A 23,583-nucleotide genomic window follows, 5' to 3' on the forward strand; every position below is an offset into this window, starting at 1 on the left:
CCCTTGACTCACAATTTTCTTCTCCCTCCTCCCCCCCCCCACACACAAGCAGCGTAATATAAAAGGAACGACCCGGGGGAACAGCTTAGTATCAGGCTGCTCCTCGCCTTGATGAAGTGAACTGCAAGGTTCACGAAACGTTGGCATTCCAAGAATGGATCTAAACACGGAGAAAACCCGCGAAACGCAAGATTGTCACATAGGTAACACCCGTGAAAGCCTCAAGAATAGAATTATCTTATTTATGAAAAAATATGACTTTTTCAAATTAATTTTATCATATACACATATATACCCAGGAAAAAATGAAGAAGATTTCATTATATATTTGTGGATCAAATTAGATCAAATAACATCAAATTGTATCTGATGAGATTTAGTTTTTAGATATAATCAGATCTTCAGAAATCTGGCTTGACCTCACATGATTGATGTTATATCCATTAAGATCTAAATAGATAATCTACGATATAAATAAAATGCTATATTGAATATAAAGAAAGCATATTGTAGATCTACGAAAATATATTGATATATATGAATATTTAACTTTATACAATGAAACTAAATGTAATAAATATTAGATCTACAGAAATATAATATCAAAGAAGATATATACCTATATGTACAAGTGTAATCTAATGAAAATTGGCGTACAGAGATCTACAGAGATATAATAATATCAAAATCTACAATCTTGGCCAAAGGTATAAGGCAGTAAGGCACAATTGCAATTTTGTCGCATTTTACGAAAAGTTAAGTATCGAAAAAACATCTCAGAGGTTTACAACCACGCATTTTAAAGCTTAAAAATATATTATATCTAATGAGATAAATGTTTACATATTAAGATATAAATAAATCAAAGTATATCTACATCGATCTACTTTTATCAGATCAAAATGAAGATATCTTAAGATCTCTTTTTAGATCTAATGAGATCTATATATATATATATAGTAAAATCTTCATTTTTTCTCGGGTAGGAAATTATAAAAGTATAATGAAAACTGAAAAGTTTATTTAGCATATCTTTCAGTGCAATTGGTTAGAGTGCGTAAGCTTTATAACAATTTAATACGTTATTTACTGTTATGAGTATTATCAGCATTATTTTATTATGCATGAAAATGCGTTAATGCAGCATTTTTTAATAAAATTTTGTTAAGAATTAAAATTAGCCTTAACCATTAAAATTAAAAGACTGTTTTTATATAGAAATAAACTTCTACATATGTAAATAAAAAATAAGAGGAAAACAAAATATACATAAATATAAAATTATTTCTTTTAAACTTGCATCTTGCAAAAGACAGAATTCTTATCATATGAACACTGCATCGACGCACGCAAAAAGTGCAATTATATACTTTATGTACCTTTTATCGTACAAACTCGCACTATATTATAATATTATACAAATGTGTATACGTTAAAATAAATTGAAAATTAAAGAAATGTGTTAATATGTATTAAAACAATATATATTAAATAATAATACATATTTACGTGTATAATAATTCTTGAAGTTTCCACATATATGAGTAGGAAATTAAAACAACGTGCTTGAGGGATTTTTGTGATTTTAAAATAAGTATAAAAAAAAGGACACAGTTTTTCGCAAATTAATATAATTGAAAAAGAAAAAGAATATAATATCACTTCAGTCTTTTAATTCATTACTTTTAAATAAAAAATAAGAGATTTGTAATATTAGAAAGAATTGCACTTCCTGAATGCATATTTATACGTGCTAAAAATAACGTTTAAATCAACAATATTAAATATTTTAACTCAGTTAATCTATCTGTGCAAAATAAACATGAAAAGTACGATGACAGATTTTGGACATAGAAGAAAAAAATACTAATAAATTTTACCAAATGTCAAAACGTGGACGTTCCGTTTTTATATTCAGATGCTCTGCATACCTATCTGTCACATTCAAGCACTTTGAACGTAGGTGTGGTTGTAGTGGGTGTAGGAGAATTGTGTTTGCTTACACGATGATTCAATGATGTCTCTTGCACGTTGTCCAGATTTCCATGTATCGCTCTTTTGTGGTTGGCCAATTTCTCTCTGTTCATGGGTGAGCCTAAAACCACCAGGGGCCATGACGCCAATCCGCATTACTCAAAAAATGCATTTAAAGAACACGATTCTTCTCAGAATGAAGAAGACTACGCGCAGACGTTAGTAAAGAGATTTGGCATAGAAATATCTCAATGCATTGTTCCTTTCTATTGAATTTGAGCTGCTCGCAATAAATATGAAAAAGGTTCAAGATTTCCCACTTGCAATAGGGATATGAAATAAAATTTTGATTAATATAACACTGGTGAATCTCTATATAAATAAAAATAATTATTTAATTGTTCTACTCTTTCCTGTTTCTTTCTCAAAGCATTAAAATGCTTCTAGAGATTCTTAAGACTGCATTCATTATGCTTAAGACTATGCTATCAAGTGTATCCCGCAATAAAATCTAAATTGACGTAAAATATATTTCATGCACAAAGCATTAATAGTGCATTTATGTGAATACATATTTTAATATAATAAAATAATTAAAAATTTAGAGAAACAAATATGCACATACACAAAACATTTTTTTAAAGAGAAAAATTATAACCATTTTAGCCAAAATGTCAAAAACTGTTTGCTAGATTTCAATAAATATAATACATATTAAAAAAAGACATTTGGATTTTGCATTTCAGATCAAGCCTTTGAAAGTTATATGCTGTCTAAAATGAAGAAATTTGAAGCAATAAATGTTTTATATGCCGAAGATATAGAGAAAGCGAGAATTTATCCTTATTTTTTCAATATTCAGATATAAAATTATATATATTTTTTTAATATAAAAATGTCGTATCTACTTTTCATTCAACTTAATTTCAAAGTTACATTTTCTCGTCATATAGTTGGACAAGCATAAGATAAATATAAAATGTAGTATATGCTGATGCAGAATCAGAAAAGATTTGAGTTACCAAAAAATGTAACAGACTTTTCTGGCATGCACATAGATGTACAAATAAAAAATTATGTACATGACAGCTATTATAATTATATACATATATATATAAATAACAGCACCTCCTTACCTATATAACTTAGCAGTACTGACCTTATTTTTTCAATATTCAGTTATAAAATTATATATATTTTTTTAATATAAAAATGTCGTATCTACTTTTCATTCAACTTAATTTCAAAGTTACATTTTCTCGTCATATAGTTGGACAAGCATAAGATAAATATAAAATGTAGTATATGCTGATGCAGAATCAGAAAAGATTTGAGTTACCAAAAAATGTAACAGACTTTTCTGGCATGCACATAGATGTACAAATAAAAAATTATGTACATGACAGCTATTATAATTATATACATATATATATAAATAACAGCACCTCCTTACCTATATAACTTAGCAGTACTGGCAAAAAGATGAGACCATGTGCTGCCCCAAATAGTACAATACCCAAATACATTCTGAAGTAAAACACCTGCAAATAGCTTTAGCTGAGTAATTTTGAATATTTTTAGACAATTAAAATACAGATAGATAGCAGAACTCCAATTATCTATTATTAATCGTAATTAATAAATTTTTAATTAATAATGTAAGGAAATAAGATATAAAATTTTCTGCTATACGAAATATAACGCTATTAAAGATAACAAAAATTAAAGTATGTTTTTTGCATTTTAAAGATTGCAATCTTACTCAAGTTTACCCTATATAATATATATACAATATATATACAGTGATGGGAGAAAGTTCGGCAACGGTCAAATATCTTGAAAAATAATGATTATGGAAAAAAAAGTTCAATACAAAAGTTTTAGTACATCAAGTGGTCTATTATACGGTTATATTGAAATGACCTTCATGTGACCTTGAAGGACACCGTGAACGTCAACTTTGAAATCTTAAATGGAAACACCTATTTTCTTTTACATATTCTTAAAACTGGTGTCAAGACGTTTCCGAAACACTGGTTACAAATCCTTTTTGCTTGAGATCTTCCTAAGTTACGAATCTTTAAAGTTTAAGTATCGCCGGCGCGTATCTAAGGTATACCGCGTGGAGGTAGTATCGATGAAGAAGTACGATAGTCCATACTATTAAAATCGATTCATTATCTTCATGACTACTTTTGGATAATTAAAACTGTTCAATAACACATCTTCGTCGCGATACATCATTGGTAGGATAAATCTTACTTTTTGTCCTTATCACTGTATATATGTATGTATATATTGTTCGTGTGCGTGTACATACACAGGGTATTTGATAAGTAACGATAAAACTTTCGTATAGGGATAGAGCGAGTAAGACTAAACTGAGTCGAAAAGTCCTCTACCATTTTGCAATTTTCGCAATAATTAACAAGATATCAATTACTAAAAATCACCGCGAATATTGATTTTCAATAATTTTTTACTCAAGTATTATCAACTTTACAGAAAAACAGCAAGAGATAAAAATGTTTATTTTTGTTCTCATAGAGTTCTAAGAATTTTTTCAGAATTTTTTGTCAACTTTTTAATACTGCATTTTCTTATTGGCAACTATTTTTACTAACATGAGAAAATGCGGTACTAAAAAATTCTGAAAAAATTCTCAGAACTCTATGAGAAAAAAATTATTAAAGACCAATATTCGGTGATTTTTAGTAATTAATATCTTGTTAACTATTGCGAAAATTATAAAATAGTACAGAACTTTTCGACTCGGTTTAGTCCGCTCTACTTCTATGCGAGTTTTATCGTTACTTATCAAACACCTTGTACATATACAGTTTAATATTTTAAATTATTATTGTGATACTAAAAGCCGAGCCATGTTTTTGATCGCTAATTGAAAATTTGGATTATTAAATAATTGGTGTTCTATTTAACAGTATACAATAAAAAAAAATCAACCTGGAAAATTTGACTCTTTGCAAAGCCCAATACTATAATGCCCCCAAACTTCGTTAGTGTGATACCACTGAATACTGAACTCCCCATATTTGTCAATGCATCTGCGACTCTTTCAACTCTAGTTGCTTGAACCGACACGGAGAAGGAATGTACTAGATGACTGCAAAACTCAACAGCTATACCAACTGCCTGTAATCGAAATTAGTATTGGATAATACATTTTTTAACAATTATTATATAATTTGTATGCTTTTTCTTATTTTTGTAGTATGTTAATAATGTTAATATTAATATACTATATAAAAACAGATATATATATATTTTTGTACATTATATAGATTTGAATTAAAAATATAGACATTTAAACAAATTTCTTAATAGAGAAGTTTTATGACAATTGTAATTAAAATATTAATTTTTTACTCTAATATTAATGAAAGAAAAACATTCATGTCGTGAAAATTTATAATGCAAAAATATTTAAAATTGAAAAAAAAATATAAAAAACTGTAAAATAAACATTTTATTGTTTCATTTCAATATGTTTCATATTAAATATCAAATTTTTAAATATATAACTATGCCCAGATACTAACAATAAACAAATTCATGTATAACATGTAAACAATATAAACTAAATATACTAATTTTACAATGATCAACTTACCATAACAAGATTTACTAAAGACACGGCATTCAAAGTTATGTGCCACCAATACATCAGACCACCAATATTAATGACGATCATTGTGATTGTAATTAGAACCACGAGTGATGAGAAGATATCTAAACCCATTAATAAGAAAGTAACCACAAATATAGCTAGCAATGAGATTCCTATACTCTGCAATGTGTCAGGCCACATAGTTAGATACTGCTCATAAAATACATAGAAAACACTGTAGGGATACAGTAGTGTTTTCATTATGCCTTTTCAAGTTACATTTGAGCATGTTAGTAATGTTCGCCGCTACTACTCGGGCTGTTCTCATCGATTCAAAATAATCGGCTGAAGTCTTGAGGATAGTGTGATAAGCCATGAAATATGAAGCACCGACTGTTGACATTCTCGTTTTAGGATCAGTAATATAATTCACACCATGTCCATAAGCTGCGTGACCTCCTTTAGCACATGTTTCGTCGGGATTGTCTTGCAGAAAGAATGATACATATTTGTTAAAGTCAACGGGCACTGGTCTGTTGTATTCATTCAAAGTAATATTGCAAGTAGAACATTGCCGACCTGCAATCCGAAAATACGTAAAACGATTGAATTAAAATAAGTTCCTCATTTATTATTATAAAAAAAATTATAATGAAAGTATAATATACGCGATATATTAATTTTATAAAGAAAAATATATACCAGTATGTGGGCAGAATGAATTGTTCGTAGGAAAATATTTACAACAACTGGATAATCCCGACCAATCGATATAATCATCCATCCAAGACGAAGCAGGCTTGGCTATGTAAGTTCTAAAGAAGGAAAAAAATTAAAAATATTTCAACATCTAAGACGAGTAAACATTAAACTAGATTTATTCATAAAACTTTCTATTTCGCGTGTTGTAATATACCTATTTGGTTGTTTAGATGCTGTAAATATTTGTGTCAATACTGAATCACTATTACAATATTGTCCACCACACACTAAGTTTTGCACTTTCGTATTTGAATAATTTAGGCCATCTTTAACAACGAAATACATTGGCGGCCCGATAGATAAGTAATTATTCAAAAACTGAAAAAAGCAAAAATTTCAATTTTTTAATAATTCGTATTTAGCTCAACGTTTATACTCTAATGGTTATAACATACTTTGAAATATTTAAGGACAAAACTATCTTCGGGCATAGAAAGTTCTTGATCAAGGCCGATTTCGATATGTGGTATTACAGCAATACTGCTACAGAGCCAACCGAAAAACACAATCATTACGATCGCGCGAACCCATTTTTGCAGTAACAACGGGACATATGCGACTTTGAAAATTTTATACAACATTCCATCTACTACTTCTTCTCCATCATCACGTTTAGAGCGAATAAAGCAGCATACATCTAACCTGTTATTCTGAAATTATAAAAAGACACTTTATCATGAATATAAGGAGTAGTTTAGGGAGATGCTATTAGCACTATTTGTATCATTCTACCCTTGTTGTACGTCCAACAAACGATGAAGTTAGAATGACACAAATAGTGCTAGTAGTAGACGTCTTCCCGAACGCATCTAACGTATAAAATATAATAAACAAAAGAGAGAGGGAGAAAAAGAAGAAAATAAAATAGTAATGAAAATTAAGTCTCTATAAAGTTTTGTGGATTAAAATTTCGAATGAATTAAAATTCATTATATACATTAACATAAAATTCTTATACATACTGCGTGCCGAATCGTATCAAGTGCTAAAAGACTGACGAAACACGTAATTTGTAATATGAAGTCCACCAATAATGCCATTCCAGCATAAAGAGCAAACGCTTTCACGGCAGGCATATCAGAAAGACCACCTGTAAACAAAAAAAGTTTTAATTGTAACAGTTTATTTACAAACAATTTTTATTTTCTTTTTTCATTTCCTTTTTTTATTTTCCTTCGCGTATATATTGTTTACGATATTTTCTGCTAATACATACCAAGGAAAAAGCAACAGCTTTCCGATACACTTGTAAGTAACATACTAGGACCAACTTGACCCAACGTACGGCCGATGTGTTCCGGGATTGATTCATTCGGACGTCTACCTTCCCTTTGATGAGTTTGAACGAGAATAAAGATATTATCTACTCCGACTGCTAATACCAAGAATGGAATGACCTCGATGATGATCAGTGTAGCTGGTATACCAATAAAGCCGAACAATCCAACCGAACAAACTACAGATGCTAATACTATGAGTACACCTCCAAGTCCAAGAGTAATCTTAGAATCGTGCTAAAAATAAATGGATTAAATGTTAACAGTATTTTTTTAACAGATCAAATTAAACAGTAATATTAAATAAGACGTAAAATTAAGATTAAGCATGTAACATAACATAGATTCTTACCAAAAGACGAGCACATGATCTAATTTGGCCAAGAGACACCGCAATATATCCAAACATAATAATATATGATACTAGAATAGTCACAATGTCCGATTGAGATTCACGATTCAGTTCATCTTCAATAGAACGCTCGGATGTGAATGCTATGTCCATAAATGCCGGTTTTCTTGTTGCCGTCCAATTTTTCATGAAGTTAATAAAGCTGAAATTGAACGATATACGATTAGTATAATCTTATTTGAATAAGAACTTTCGAATTATCGCGTAAATTTACCTTTCTTCCCATTCCATAGCGGGTAATAACTTGGCTTTGTTGTGATAATTGTTTACAAGAAGAGTAAGGATTATAGCGGTTGCCTTTTCATATGATGGATTATGAAGATCTTGTCCCGGAGACAAAAATCCACCCACTGCAATTGCTGGCTCTACAGGGCCGCCGTAAAGTGCGAGACATTCAGGATTATATGCATTTCTGAGAAACAAAAATATATAAATATAATATAAATATGATTAAAAAAAGAATATTGCTATACACATTTTCAACAAGAATATTACGCTTTTTTCAAATACTTCAGATTTATTAATAGTTATTACGTTTCAACGATAATTCTTACCAACTTCTGATATATTTTTCAAATAATTGATTTTAAAAGTTTATCGTAGCTCTTCACTTTTTCGTATCAATGTAAAAAAAAAATTTTTTTTTATCTAAAGTAAAATAAACCTCTCACTAAAATACAGTTTATTTCTTTATATCAATATCAATTTTTCTGCATATATTAAAGGATAAATATCCTTTCGAGTCTATTTTTAATAATATTAAATTAAATGAGATAATTTTTATCTCATAGTAATAGCATTTTCATATTTTGCATATATAACTATGTATGTGTCATGGTTCCGTGAGAGCAGTCGACTTATAATCGATATGTTTCCAATCCTCATTATGTCTGCATTTTATTCAAGATTGATCGAAGAGTTAAAGATTGACAGTGAGAGAGTATGGAGATAAGTAACTTGTTTCAAAAATCCATATTTCAGAAAAAGACAGTTAAAATAAATAAATATATAATATTACAATCTTTTTCGTTTTTATTACTTACTGCGAACAAACTCTGAAATGATCCAAATAGTTCACTGTATAATTCCCGTCTTCTTCTGAGTTTTCAAACGTTTTTAAATTGTCTTGCCAGTAACCCCAAATACTTTGAATAGTGCACTGCGAGACAATTGTTGGGCCGGTAAATGGTCCAGTTAAAGGAGCGAAACATATGTCCGCTAACGTGTAGTTGTTAGGAGTAATTATACTTTTAATACCTTCTTGCAATTCAAGGACTGTTTTTAGAAAAGTGTCATTAAACACGGGACCAAATACAATTGGTCCATTGGATGTGTTGTGTACAATCTGTAATTAACATTAAACAATTATGTACCATAAAGAATTACATAATATAATGAATCGAGGTTAATACATGTGTATAATATCTATTTCTATAAGAAACGATAAGAAACAATAACACTACTGCTTTTCTTATTTTGTAGAACATATATAAAAAATTTAACTTGTTCTATATATGCAAAGATAACTGAAGATACTCTAATATATTTTAGTAACACATACATTCGATAAGCCAACAGAAGTGATAATAATTTGTTCATTTCGATAAAAGGGTTCAAAGTGTTTATCAAAATATTCCCTTTCAACGCGTGATCGAGAATGCGGAGATGCCCACAATTCCACAGGATCTGTAGTGACTTTCATGTATTTTATACCATGTCCCAAGCCAACAATCAATAGGAAGCCAAGGAAAAGTATTAACCAAGGTCGAGAAGCGCAAACTGTAAAAGAATATTAGTCATTGTAATCAGTCAGGCAAATATGAAACAATATATAATAATGTCATGATCTAATTTTATGTAAATTATATTATAAAATTTAAATTATATTACCTGTTCCCCATTTGCAGAAAAATTCTTGCAAAAATTTGTCAGTACCTGCTCCAAGTTTCTCAATGAAAGTGGACTGTTCTTGGTCAAAGCCAGCTGGTAACTCATCGGTGGATATAACACCTAAAAAAAATATTTATATTAAGTACAATAAATTTATGGTTTATAAATATTCGATTAAGCACCATTATGTAGCTTAAACAATCTTGAGTGCAAAAGTGCTGTAAATAATTAATATTCTATCATTTATAATTGACATAGGCTGTTAGCCTATGTCAATTATAAATGATAGTGGAGCCTAGCTTCCAGCTAGGATACAGAACATTACACTGTATTCCACTGTGTAAGATATTTGTTGGAACACAGTTTAGTTTTACAATGTAACACCAAAATGTATTGTAGTCTTCCATTCTTATTCTTATGATTATATTTAGCGCATCAATAATAGATTGATGAGATTTAATTTAGACTTAAGTTATAAATCTTTCAGAATTGACGGTTTTATTACCAAATAAGTATGGTCCCCAAATAACTTTTTGAAATGTTGATAATATTGACATGTTTTACTCTGCTTTTTACAGTGTCGAATAGTGTAACACTGTGTCGTAGTTGGAACATTTTGTATAAGACAGTGTTATACTATGTCATCTGTGTACATTGTTGGAAAACACCCATAGTAATGTTATAAGTAACCAATTTGTTGTATAAGATAGTACAAAAACATTTTACAAAAAACTGAAGTTCTAAAATTGAATAATTTTTGAGATTAACCATAATAAAAACAATGCCTTAAATATAATTAACAATGAGACATTACATTATTTGCTACAAAAAAATAAAATTTTTTATACATAATATATACTAAGTACGCTAAAAGATTTTAAGGGGTGATCCTCACACAAATTCAAGACCAAAAAAAACTTCATATGACTATATGTCTGATATGACTTAGTTTCAAGGATATAGGGTGTCAAAGTTGAAGGAAAAATTTTGTTTTATCTAAAAATTTCGAAAATCACTTGAATTATTTTGATAAAATTACTTTGCATAATATATATTCAAGTTATTTTGAAAATGCTTATGAAATTTCTTGACACCTTGTATCTTTGAAAACTAATATAAGCTATTTCTGACATATGGTTATATGAAGTCTTGTCTTGAATTTGTGTGAAGAATCATCTTTTAATATCTTTTAGCATACTTAGTATACATCCTGTATAACTATAGTTCTTTAATTAAAATTAACATAAAATTATAAGAAATTAAATTTTTTTAGTTTACTAAAATTATTGATTTTGTTAACTTACAAGAAAATAACGCTTGAAAAGTAATACAGAATACGTGATTTAGAATAAATATAAGTACTAAATGTTAAGATATAAAAAAGTTCCCCTCAATAATGTTAAACATTTCATTCCACTAATATTCCAGATACGATAAATAAAACGACTTGTACATAAATATCTTTTAAATTTTTATTATTCTTTAACTATTTTCATAAGCCAGATAAATCATCTATTTGAATACAACATATTCTATATAAAGTAACACACAAAATTTAATTTTGCTTCACTTTTTTTCAAAATCATTCTTTAATGTTATTGTGATGGGAAATTCTTTCTTGATTCAATTTATAAACGAAACATCTTACTTATCTTCTAATTAACTATTTAAAGCAATGCCTAGAACATACATATAACATATTGTAACATGCAAAACATAAAGTATTATAAAAATATATAATTTAAAAACACGAAAACATATGAAATATTTGCATAACACAATTTTTGTGAGCAGAATAATGATATTTGTAAACTACTTTTCCTACTTTTAAGAAACTATATATGCTCTTCTTTATGAAACTCTCTTGAAAATATTTTTTTATAACACTTATTCGTAAATATTGTATATAAATTATAAGATTATATAGCGTAATATATTAATTATCGGAATACAACTCATCAAGCTCATGCTTTTTTTATGTAATAGTAATTATATAAAATGCAAACTTTTCAAGCGTCAATTTTAAGCGTTAAAATTTTTAGTGCAATTGTATAGATAATTATCATAATTTGTCGCGTAATATAAATACGCAGTATTGCATTGCAAAAGAGATATAAGTTATGTACAGCTTAGTGCTAAAACACTTGATAAATCTAAGTGCAAATAATTGTGAAAATAAGTGAAAAATTTGTCTAATGCGCAATTGACATCCTGGCAGGTACGATCTGCAAGGGCTGAAAATAAAGCGAAAGACACAAAAGCTGTAAAGCAATAAAAAAGCTATAACAGGAAAACAGCAATGACGAACACATCGAAGATATCTTTAGAATCGAAAAAACCTACTAGAACGCTTAGATTGAAGTGGACTGTCTTCTTGGTCAGCGGCGAGGGCAATACGAGCACCATCTCCTGAGTGGTGTAATCCGGCAGCTAGCCGTCTACCCACCTGTCTTCCTACCTCCTCTCCTCGTGCAACTATACATATGCGCACACCATACATACACAACCTATAGTCTGTACTTATTTTGTATGACATAAGTAATATATATCATATATGCTTCAAGTTATAACAAAGTAAAAACTCGTTCCACACACGGAAATTTATTTTATCAGTAATTCACACTTATTACAATCTAAATAATATCAAATAAAACTCCACATTAGTTCATAAAATAACAAAAAAGTTAGTGCAAATGTTAACACTAACACTTCTAAGAAAAAAATTAAAAAATGTGCAACAAACATTTCATGAGCTGAAGTGGATGACACGCATTCATATCATAAGAAATTTTTTCGAAAACAATACTTTAACAATTAATATGTAATATCTTGCAAATTTTATATAACTCTGCGTGTGAATATGGCTATCTTTATATTAATTTATAAATGCAACCATATTGGTAAATTGTCTTAATATTTCTCACAAAAATAATGTTTGTTTTTTAATACATTTGTAAATAAAAAATTAATATTTTAGCGTTTTTTTATGCTTTTCAAAGCTTTAAATAAAATAAGTGCAAGAAAAAGACCTCACAAAAACCAAATAGCAGCAATAAAATATATCTAAGAATTATTAGAATAAATTAATCACATAATCAATTCTTCATCTCCACCCTTATTTTACATATTCACTTAGAGATGATTAATAATAATAATAACACAAATTAACTACATTAGTCACTAACATATTCAATAAATTTTTAAAAATAATTATATGCAAAATATAATAAAAAAAATAGCTTCAATTGAAAAAAAAAACAAGACATTTCCATTTTCATAATTTGTTATGTTTAGCAACAATTTTATATATACCTATATTTTCATATATTGATATACAGGTATACATATATATGTATATAAAATATACATATTGATCCTTATTATCTGAAATATCTTTGTTTCTTTTAAGAATAAAATAAAATGTTCGATGAAATATCCAGTTCAAAAAAACATATTACAGTTGATAGGAATCTCAAATGTATTAAAGTCCAGGGCAATTATTTCGAGCATCTATTACTAAGCATCTGTACTATTAAGTATAGTGAGTGTTATTTTCAAGCATATTGAATCCTAAATTGTATATTACTTTACTTATAATAAGGTATTCTTTAGTGACAAAACCTCAAAATATCTTTTATCTCTAAAAAAAATGTTAAAATTAATGTAAACGAGTGAATTTTAGTCGCGAGGTTATTTAAAAGTTGTATCATTTAATATTTTACGTTGTCGAATTTGTCAAATTGGTTATAATACTGTGTAAAAACATATACCGTAAAAAACCATGTAATCTCAAAATAAAAAAAAAATATTTTGGGAAAAGTATTAAACCAATCATAATATATATCAAACTGAATAATCATCTTTAGATATTTTTTTCTATTCTTGAAAGTGTAATAGAGATATTTTAAATAATAAAAATTATGAATCCCTTTATATATACATATTTAAAGAATATAATTTCGATATGCATAAATCGAGTCAAATTCCTTACCTATACGTTTCCTATGGCTGAAACACATCATTAACAGAAGGAAAAGGCAGGAACCACACACAAAAATAATTGTCATTATAACTTCGTAACCATCATAACCGAATATTGAAAATGGCGTTGGTAATGGAGGCATCGGTGGTGGTGTTGGACAACTTTGTTCACAATCGACACAGCTGCAAGCTGGCGTGTTTTTCTATAAAAAAAAAGTTAGACGTATGATAATCTTTTATTTTGACTACTTGACAGTTAAATTGCAAAATGATAAAAAGTATTAATATGCATCCATTAGCAAAGAAGATTCTAAATTAATATTCATAAATATTTTTCCTTATATTATATAACTGAGAACTTGTTAGGTTTGTCTATCTTAACTTTTGACCGTTAAATCGTAGAATGATAAAAAATATAAACGTGCGTGAATAAAAATCTAATAACTCGCGTTTTTGTTTTGTACCATTGTATATTTGAATAATTACAATCTATTCTCTTTTTTCATAACTAACTCATTCATGATGTAAGACATAAGGTAACAATTGTTTAGAAAACTTATATTCACAATAAAAATGATTTATCAGTATATATATTTAGCAGATCCTTATAAATAAAAAACTTATAGCAAATGAATGCATAGTTTGCTTATTTAAGTTTTTTATGCTGTAAATGAACTATGTAGATTTAAAAAAGCATTTGTAATATATTTTCGTATGTATTATTGTAGACATAATATCATATAAAAACATATATATATGTTTTTATACATATACATTTTAAAAATGTAATACTAACGTTTAGTGCCTTACTGCATGGTGTGATTGGAGGATCTAATGGCGTAAATGACCCGACAGGATCATCAGTATTGATATATGTGATTTGGAAAGGTACAAAAACATTATTCTCCGCATCACCCATAAAGTGAAACCATTTCAATGGAGTACATCTACTCGCTCCCCATTCTCCACACATTAAATCCAATGCTAACTGCCCTGTACTCGGCACTGACACCTTATTGCACGAGTTAAATGTTCCATTAAGATATTTGTTCGTTATATATATATTTATTCCATTAACATATTCTACACCTGGAAAGAAATTCAAAATAATAAAACACGTATCAAAATGTTGTAACTATAAGAGATATTAAGTTCTAAAGATTTTTTTTTATATATATAAAGAAAGAATATAATAATTACCATCTGCTACGTCTTTTTCTGTAACGTTGATAAATTTGCTTTGATTAACACTGCATGTGAAATCACAAAAATGCTTCACTAAATTATCTAAGCAACTAGGGCATCTTTTTAGAAAATTTGACGCAAGCTGGATATTTGAGTCTAATGTAATAAGTTGCTTTGTATCACAACAAGTATTAATTCCTTTGCCATCATCCACTAACAAATGTGGACAATGCTTAGCCAACAATTTCTGTCCTTCAGAATTTAATGGTTTTGCTGACCCATTATAAGAACAATATTTTTTGTGCATAGATGCATCCATGTAACACTCTCCATACCATATACAATGACCATTTTCTTCACTGACAACCTGTTTGTAAATAATAATATGTTCAGACCTTCTTTAAATAAAATCTACTAGTTTTTGTGAAACAAAATAGCCGATAATATTAGCTTTAATTCGTGCATTGAGATCTTTTTCTTAGTTACATATATCTACTACCAATAATGTATTACTACAAATATATTAGATAGTATTTTACAACGGATTTAAATATTGTCGTTTAATGTGCGAAGTTTTACAGGCTGCGTTCACACAAGGCATAAAGATATATATATATATACATATAATATTACACGTAAGGCATTTCTTAATTGAGTTCTTCATGACCTACGTATTAAAGTCTGATAAGATTTATTTGAGTCAATGAGCTGAATTAATGATTTAATTCACCTAATACAGTGCTCGGCACTAGATGCACATTTCGGGCTGATTCCGGCGAGCGACCCCCACTACCACTCGAGTCTCAGCGGCCGAGCCGTCGACCGCTCACGTGACGCTCTGGCTCAGGAGCGTCCCTATATCTTAAACGTGCTAGGGTCGTATCTTCCGTCATTGAAGAATCTTTCTTGCTAAATAATTTTTATTTTTTCAAAAAATCAAGTACTAAATTTTCTATTATTAATGTATTAATATGCTCTATATATAATAATATAATTGTAGCAATAATATATAATGTGTATAATATAATTAGAGTTCTTTACAATAGTTTTCCACATCACCCGTGGTACTATTGTTGACGCGTTTTTTTTAAAGTGGTTTCCCCAGTAGGCCTATTCCACTGAAAAAGATAATGAAATGGCTCGGCAGGAAGGCAAAATTTTGTATAATTTTCCAAAATGAAATTGATCAAAAATGATAAACGTTCTTCTTTAAGCGATGCATCATTATCCTCGTTGATGCGAATTACTTCTTCCAAAATCTCTGTGGATGTACCGTCTTTAGTGGAATCATGCAAACGACCCAGAAAATCGAATTAATATTTCTATGCAAATTGGTTGTATCAATTTCTTTTGATTCCTGTTTATTTTTATATGTATATTTCATTATACAAAATTTTGCCTTCCTGCCGAGCCATTTCATTATCTTTTTCAGTGGAATAGGCCTACTGGGGAAACCACTTTAAAAAAAACGCGTCAACAATAGTACCTCACGGGTGATGTGGAAAACTATTGTAAAGAACTCTAATTATATTATACACATTATATATTATTGCTACAATTATATTATTATATATAGAGCATATTAATACATTAATAATAGAAAATTTAGTACTTGATTTTTTGAAAAAATAAAAATTATTTAGCAAGAAAGATTCTTCAATGACGGAAGATACGACCCTAGCACGTTTAAGATATAGGGACGCTCCTGAGCCAGAGCGTCACGTGAGCGGTCGACGGCTCGGCCGCTGAGACTCGAGAATATAAAACACAATATTGAATGAAGAACTCCGACAAAGAAACGACGGTTTGTTTCTTACCTCTCTCAAAAGATATTTCTATAGGTACAATAATGTACGTAACCAGTGGAAAATTAATTAAATATACTGTTAGAGTAAATTTAAAATTAATTTGAGATAATCAAATAATATTGTTAACAATATTACTTAATTATCTCAAATTAATTTTAAATTTACACTAATAGTATATTTAATTAATTTTCTAATAAATAAGGCATATTAATTGAGATAGAGAGAAAGAGAATGTGGTACTACTTTTAATGAAATAAAATTATCTAAATATTTTACACGCACGTACGCACACACACAAAGTAGTTATTTACAATAAAATTTAAATTGCTTAATAAAAAAAATTTAAAAAATTAGAGATTGTAATTTTTCAAATAGATAAAAACTAACATAATTATATTTGTATAAAAGTAGATATGTATTTATAGATAATATTTGTTGAACATATATTAAACACAGAAATTATTAAAATTCTCAAATATTTTACAAATATTTCTTCAAATGTCATTTTTCTCATTAATTTAAATAATTTCTTGCTTTTGTATTTTAAATTAAAAAAGGAAAATATATTAAAAAATATATTTTAAAAACTCAGTAAAATTACTAACTTTAGTTTCCGAGGAAAATTTGTAATTATATTTACTTTATATAGAATTATTATGATTCGCTTTATTTGTCGACAAGAAATTTAAATTATTTTAATATTTATTAGATTTACTATTTAAATCCCAAGAGAAATATTTATTCTCTTTTATTATATTGTTTTAGATTTTTTATTTAAAACAAATATTTATTTAACTGTAACGAAAAAAAGAAAGAAACGAAAGAGATGATACTGGATATGCATGAGAGCGTAAAATAGTGCACTTGTTCATTACATGAGAAACGATATTCGGTATCAGCTCTTCGCATGAGTCATTCGTTTATAAGAAGTTATGTCACGCAATGGATTTTATACTTTGAATTATACCCTGCATGAGCCGACAGAATATTTGTTAACCTATAAGTGATTCATGATGAAACTTACAAAAAACTACGTGATTTATAATCGGTTTTAATAACGTGGTAAAAAATTGCGTTCACAGTTTAATTCGCATATCTCATGTTAGATAATTTGACGTAATGGATGCGCACAGAAAAATTAATAATACATTTAATATGACGTAATGATATGACATCTGTTATATTTAAAATTAAAAATTACTGAAAAAACTAGAAACTTTGAGTAAAAAAACCTCAGTAAAATCAGCTTTTACTCCGGCTTTAAAAGTTTTTTTACTCGAATATACATTTTCTTTGAATATTTAACGCTACATTATTGTTCTAGATGTGAAAAAAGTTTTTGCATTCATCCAAAAGATTTCTGATTAAGATTCTGATAAAGATGATTATGAACAAATTGCAAAACAATGGCTAATTCTAAATAGCGATGGTCACAGATATACTTGACATACATACAATTACAGATATACAATTAGATCCAGTTTCGAAAAGACAATCAATTTATTAGACTCTGCAACAACGCAAAGATGTTTTCACCTCGATATTGACATAAAGTTATAAAGACACAAAATAATAAATAATACTGAAATAACTAGATTAATACTGAAATAAATATATAGATACTAAGCGTTTTAATGAGATATCTCAAGAAAAATGTATTTTATACTTTTTTTTTCAAGATTTTGACTTTTTTTAAAAGACCGATATTTTTTACACGGGTTTTCAATCCGAAGTAAAAAACCTGTTTCCTTAATCTTTATTACATAATTTTGCACATATGCATTTCATCAATAATTTCATACATGCAGTTACAAAAAACTCTGAATAAGTCTAGTCTCAAGTGTACTAGTCTGATGTAAGAAGGAATCTCATTTAAGTGGAATACTAGTATTAACAATAGCCTTGTTTCTAATCACACTTTAGCTCTTTCCTGCCGTAATGCGAATTCAAACAGCCGCTGAGAAATCAGGATAACTCAATATGAGAATAATTTCTCCGTAGGCCAAATATACATAATATACTTATTGCTGTATTGTATATGTATAATATTTATCTACAATGAATTTGTGCCTATTAAGCAGAGGTTAACAAGCGGACATATTTATTGATTTAATAAATTTCTAAGATCTGCTTTAAAACTAAAATCCGTGAAATTCTGATTTTTTTTATAATAAAAAGGGAAAATAATTAAAATCTAAAATCTGTAGGCTCTTAAAAAGGATAAAACTGAGAAAATTAAAATTCTTACTCTCTTTCTCTCGTTTTGAGATACAAAAAATAATAAATAAAAAAAATAAATCTTATTAAATTATATATATATATATATATATAAGTCTGCTCCTATATTAATATAACTGTAGGTACGGTTCTATTAGTTTTGGTAATTCATTAAATATCTATAAACTGAATATATTTACTTTTTACTTTTTCCTCAATAGTTTCAAAGCATATGCTTTTAGTTTTTATATAATATTATCCTTACATATCATTATTTTAGGCCCGATTCTTTATCACAATGATAAATTAACTTTATCTCACTATCAGTTCAATTTACTCAAGTTTATTGTTTATTTTTTTTATACTTATGCCCGTTTCCACCAGAGGCATTCCACGTCAAACCGGGCACTTTTGAAATATTGTCATTTTTAAATTTTTTTTTAATTTGATGATATATTCTACAGAAAAAAATATGAGACGTGTTTCGCGAAAAAAATTTGAAATTTTTTTTGTGATGTTATTCACGCTTGTAAGTTGCAGAAATTCATAAAAAACAATATTCACTCATGCAAATTATTATATCGACGCCTGAGCCGTAAAAGGTGCTACATTGAGAAAAACGGGAAGAAAGGTTTATGTAAAGAAATGAATGAAAAGCGGTGTATTTCGCATAAGATGTGAAGATTGGTCTATGTCAGAACGCATACGAAGTACGGTTTATATCGAGACAGCGAGAACGGTTAAGTCGCATGAAATTAAAAAAGAGGTTATATAGCACAATATATTTTCTTCTCATAAATTTTACAGTGATATGACTGAGAATGGGAATCGTGTCGATTTTCAATCCTGTTTCTCACACTCATTTATTCATATATTATTTAATTTTCCGTAACTCAATTTGTGTAATTTATGAGTAGTGAATATTGCGCTACGTAGACCCTTCTTTAATTTCATGCGAATTAAACCATTTTTCTTACTTTCTCGATATAAACCGTACTTCGTATGCGTTCCGACATAGATCGGTCTTCCTCACCGCCTCACTCGGAATAGACCGCTTTTCATTCATTTCTTGATATAGACCTTTCTTTATGTTTTTCTCGATATAGCACCTTCTACTGCTCAGGCGTCGAAACCATTAGTCGTAAAACAAAAGAGATGCAAGAGATTTTAAAGATCTTAAATTAACGTCTATTAAGCTGGCACAGCCACTTCAGCACAATCGAACGCGATCCATACCACATTTTTTGCTATCTTTTGCTAATTATTTGTTCTCTTCCCGACTTTTTTGCTCCAGCCGATTCGCTGCCGGCGAAGTACATTATGGCTGTGCTTTAAGACTAAAGTTAGCACAGCCATAAAAAAAAAACAAGTAGTGAACGAAAAATTAAGTATATATTTTTGTATAGGGCTATCTTTTTCGCATACATATACGGAACCGCGCCGTCACACAACAGAGTTTTTTAACTATGCATTCCATTCTAGTTCCATTTTGTAATTTTCGGGGTTATTTTATTTTATATATATAATTGAAGTGGGAATATGATGATATTTTTACAAAAGTTTTAAATTGGTGAATAAATGATGAAAAATATTAATAAAAATTGTAAATAAATGGAAAATGATTTATTTATATGAAAATGATAAATTAAAATTAACCCATCCATAGAACAATTTAAGAGCTTTAAAATTGGTCTCGTGCATTTTTTGTACGACTAATGATTACGACGATATATTAATTTGAATGTTCACATGTGAGCGACGTTTTTTATGAATTTCTGCAATTTACAAATGTAAATAACTTCACAAAAAAAATCTCAAATTTTTTTCACGAAATACGTGTCTCATATTTTTATCTGTAGAATGTCAGAAAATTTAAAAAAAAATTAAAAATATTTCAAAGATGCTTGGTTTGACATGGGATGCCTCATCAATGTAGATCAATTCTAATCTTGATTTAATTGATTTTCCATCTGTTTTTAATTCTAACAAGGAAAGGGATCCAACTATCCCCCTCCGATCTTAATGAACTTTTAATACGTTATTCTCCAGACAAAAATAAGCGAGACAAGTATTTTTTTTTATACGTGCCGTTTATTTTTGTCTGGAGAATAACATACTAAAAGCTCATTAAAATCGGAGGGGGACAGTTGGGTCCCTTCGCTTGTAAGAATTAAAAAAAAGGATACATTGTAAATCAAATATTGGTGGAACCGAGTCTTATATTTTAAACAAATACAGTTAAAAGAAACATAATTGTTGACATGATTTATTTTCTAAAAATAATTTAATAAGAAAAATTTCTATAAGAATTAAAATTTTGAATTTTGATTTTATAATAAAAAAGGAAGAAGGGGGTAAAAAGTTTAAAAATTATGAGTCTAAAAAATATTAAAACTAAAAAGATGAGAACACACTCTTTTTCTCTCATTTAAAAATACAGACAACGCTATATAGAAAAAATAAGTCTTATTAAATTAAATATTTTTTACACCTTTTTTAAAACATGGGCACAGGTCTCTTTAAATTAGTTTCGTTAATTCATTAAATATCTATGTATGGACTCAACATATTTATTTCGTAGTTTCTCTTTATTTTTATTTTCAAAGCGTGGTTTTATACATACATGTGTATACACACACATATATATATATATATATAGTCATCTTGCATTCTAAAAAAAGAAAAGATAAAGTTGAAAGGGACATAGTTATTGAATGATGTAGAGATACTATGTGTATGTCGCAAAATATGTAATATGTCGTTCTTTGTCCGATAGTAAAGCCCAAAAAACAATGCGAGGGAATAGCGACAGCGATAAGAATAACACAATTTCAACCTATCAGAAACTGTGTGTTCCGATATATCCGATTTCTGATAGGTTGAAATCGTGTTATTCGTATCGCTATCGCTATTCCCTCGCATTGTGTCTTGGGCTTAAGTGACTAACTATCGCTAATATCATTAAGCACTTAGTTTAGTCTTTCTTACGAACAACTAATCACATCGACTGTCTTCTTTCATTCGTATTACAAGTACATATCGGCGACGGATCCGAAAAGGAAAGAGAGACAGAATCAACAGATTAATATTACAAGAGGATAAAGCTTCTAGAATATTTCTCCTATCGGCAGAGTAATATGTCGATAGAATTTCTCTTTCGAGGACACGATCGTCTCGAAAGCGAGTCAGCTAATTCGTGGAACCAGTCTGTTTATTTAAAAACATCTTCCCGACCTTGACCCACAAACACGGGAAACATTGATGCGTGTTTATTCAAAATGATAAGTTTTTCTCGGATGGCGGCCAGAGGAATAAATAAATTCAATTGAACGAGCTCCTTGGAGACGAGAAAAGCAGCTATAGGCTTTCTCAGCGATCAGCCGAGATGACGTCACGCGACGCGTAAATGCCGATTCTAGTCGATTCTACTTCGTTGGGGGGTGTGGACAGTGTATAGGGGCACAGGTATGGAAAGATGTATGTAATGCGGTCGTGCCTAATATACGATGCGTGGAAGTATGTGTGTGTGCGTGTGCTCGCGTTCTCACGAGCGCGAGCTGGGAGACGAGGCGACGAGGGCCGAGAAAACGAGCGTTGACATGACGCACGCGCGACGCGCGTGCAACATGAGCGTCGCAGAAAGGATGTGGCGTATATACCCTTGAGACCGTTGTCCTTATACGCAGGATGCATCACTTACCAGACTCACAAAGCTGGATAAAGTCAACAGCAATAATAAGGGCCGAAGAACCTTATGTGTTATGGCTGGGCCTATCAAATTTCGATGAGCCGCCGTGCCTGCAACTGCAGTCGTTACACTAGCCCTGTGCATGGCGTTAATGTGTGTCACACCGCCTGCTGAATTCGCTTTTCCCCGCTATCAGGCGCGACGCACTTAAAGCCTCGCTCAATCTCAACTCGATGCGTAAACTTGATGCGACAACGTGTCGCGATGCGATCATTGCACGCGGAACATTTTCTTCGGCAATGTTCGTCGCGCGAAACGTCTCCTCTCGACTCGTCTTGTAACGTTTTATGAGCCACACGAACGATCACGATCAACCTCACCGCTTGACAGCCGTCGACTGCTGTTGGTGGTTGACTGCTGTTAGTTTAGTAGCGCCAGCGCCCGTCGCGCGACGCTCGATCGGCTCGATTTGGTTCGATTCAGTTCGACTGTCGTCAGTGTCGTCGGCCGCCACCGTCGGGAGCGCCACCCAGCGGTGCTCGGCTGTTATTAATTCGGTGACCGCCGCGACTCAAATCAATATATATCACGCGCATAACTGCGTATCTTGTTACTTCTCAACACTTTTCAATGCGCTCAGATAAGAACTCCAGGTATGTATTATGGAATTATTCAGAATGGATTTCGATCGGAATTATTCAATTATTCTCTGAATTTCTATTCGTTTTCTAGGAAAAACGAAATAATTCCGAATAATTCTA

General features: G+C 29.7%; 1 protein-coding gene across 1 annotated transcript in view; it reads right to left on the reverse strand.

The window, feature by feature from the left end:
* Npc1a (Niemann-Pick type C-1a) overlaps nt 1–23,219 on the reverse strand; it is a 26,876-nt gene extending 3,657 nt beyond the window's left edge. The window contains 20 exon segments of the mRNA XM_018461106.1: nt 2,004–2,095; nt 3,428–3,515; nt 4,939–5,127; nt 5,606–5,873; nt 5,875–6,181; nt 6,305–6,417; nt 6,519–6,682; nt 6,760–7,014; nt 7,327–7,454; nt 7,581–7,878; nt 7,994–8,195; nt 8,268–8,465; nt 9,097–9,398; nt 9,615–9,832; nt 9,944–10,063; nt 12,287–12,418; nt 13,935–14,127; nt 14,721–15,013; nt 15,125–15,476; nt 22,835–23,219. Of these exon segments, the coding sequence (XP_018316608.1) occupies nt 2,004–2,095; nt 3,428–3,515; nt 4,939–5,127; nt 5,606–5,873; nt 5,875–6,181; nt 6,305–6,417; nt 6,519–6,682; nt 6,760–7,014; nt 7,327–7,454; nt 7,581–7,878; nt 7,994–8,195; nt 8,268–8,465; nt 9,097–9,398; nt 9,615–9,832; nt 9,944–10,063; nt 12,287–12,418; nt 13,935–14,127; nt 14,721–15,013; nt 15,125–15,476; nt 22,835–22,966 (4,044 nt within the window). The 5' untranslated portion in view covers nt 22,967–23,219.
* Between the last annotated feature and the right edge of the window lie 364 nt (nt 23,220–23,583).

Source organism: Mycetomoellerius zeteki, unplaced genomic scaffold (genome assembly GCF_001594055.1).
Source record: "Mycetomoellerius zeteki isolate Tzet28-1 unplaced genomic scaffold, Tzet1.0 scaffold99, whole genome shotgun sequence".
Classification (NCBI taxonomy): Eukaryota; Metazoa; Arthropoda; class Insecta; order Hymenoptera; family Formicidae; genus Mycetomoellerius; species Mycetomoellerius zeteki.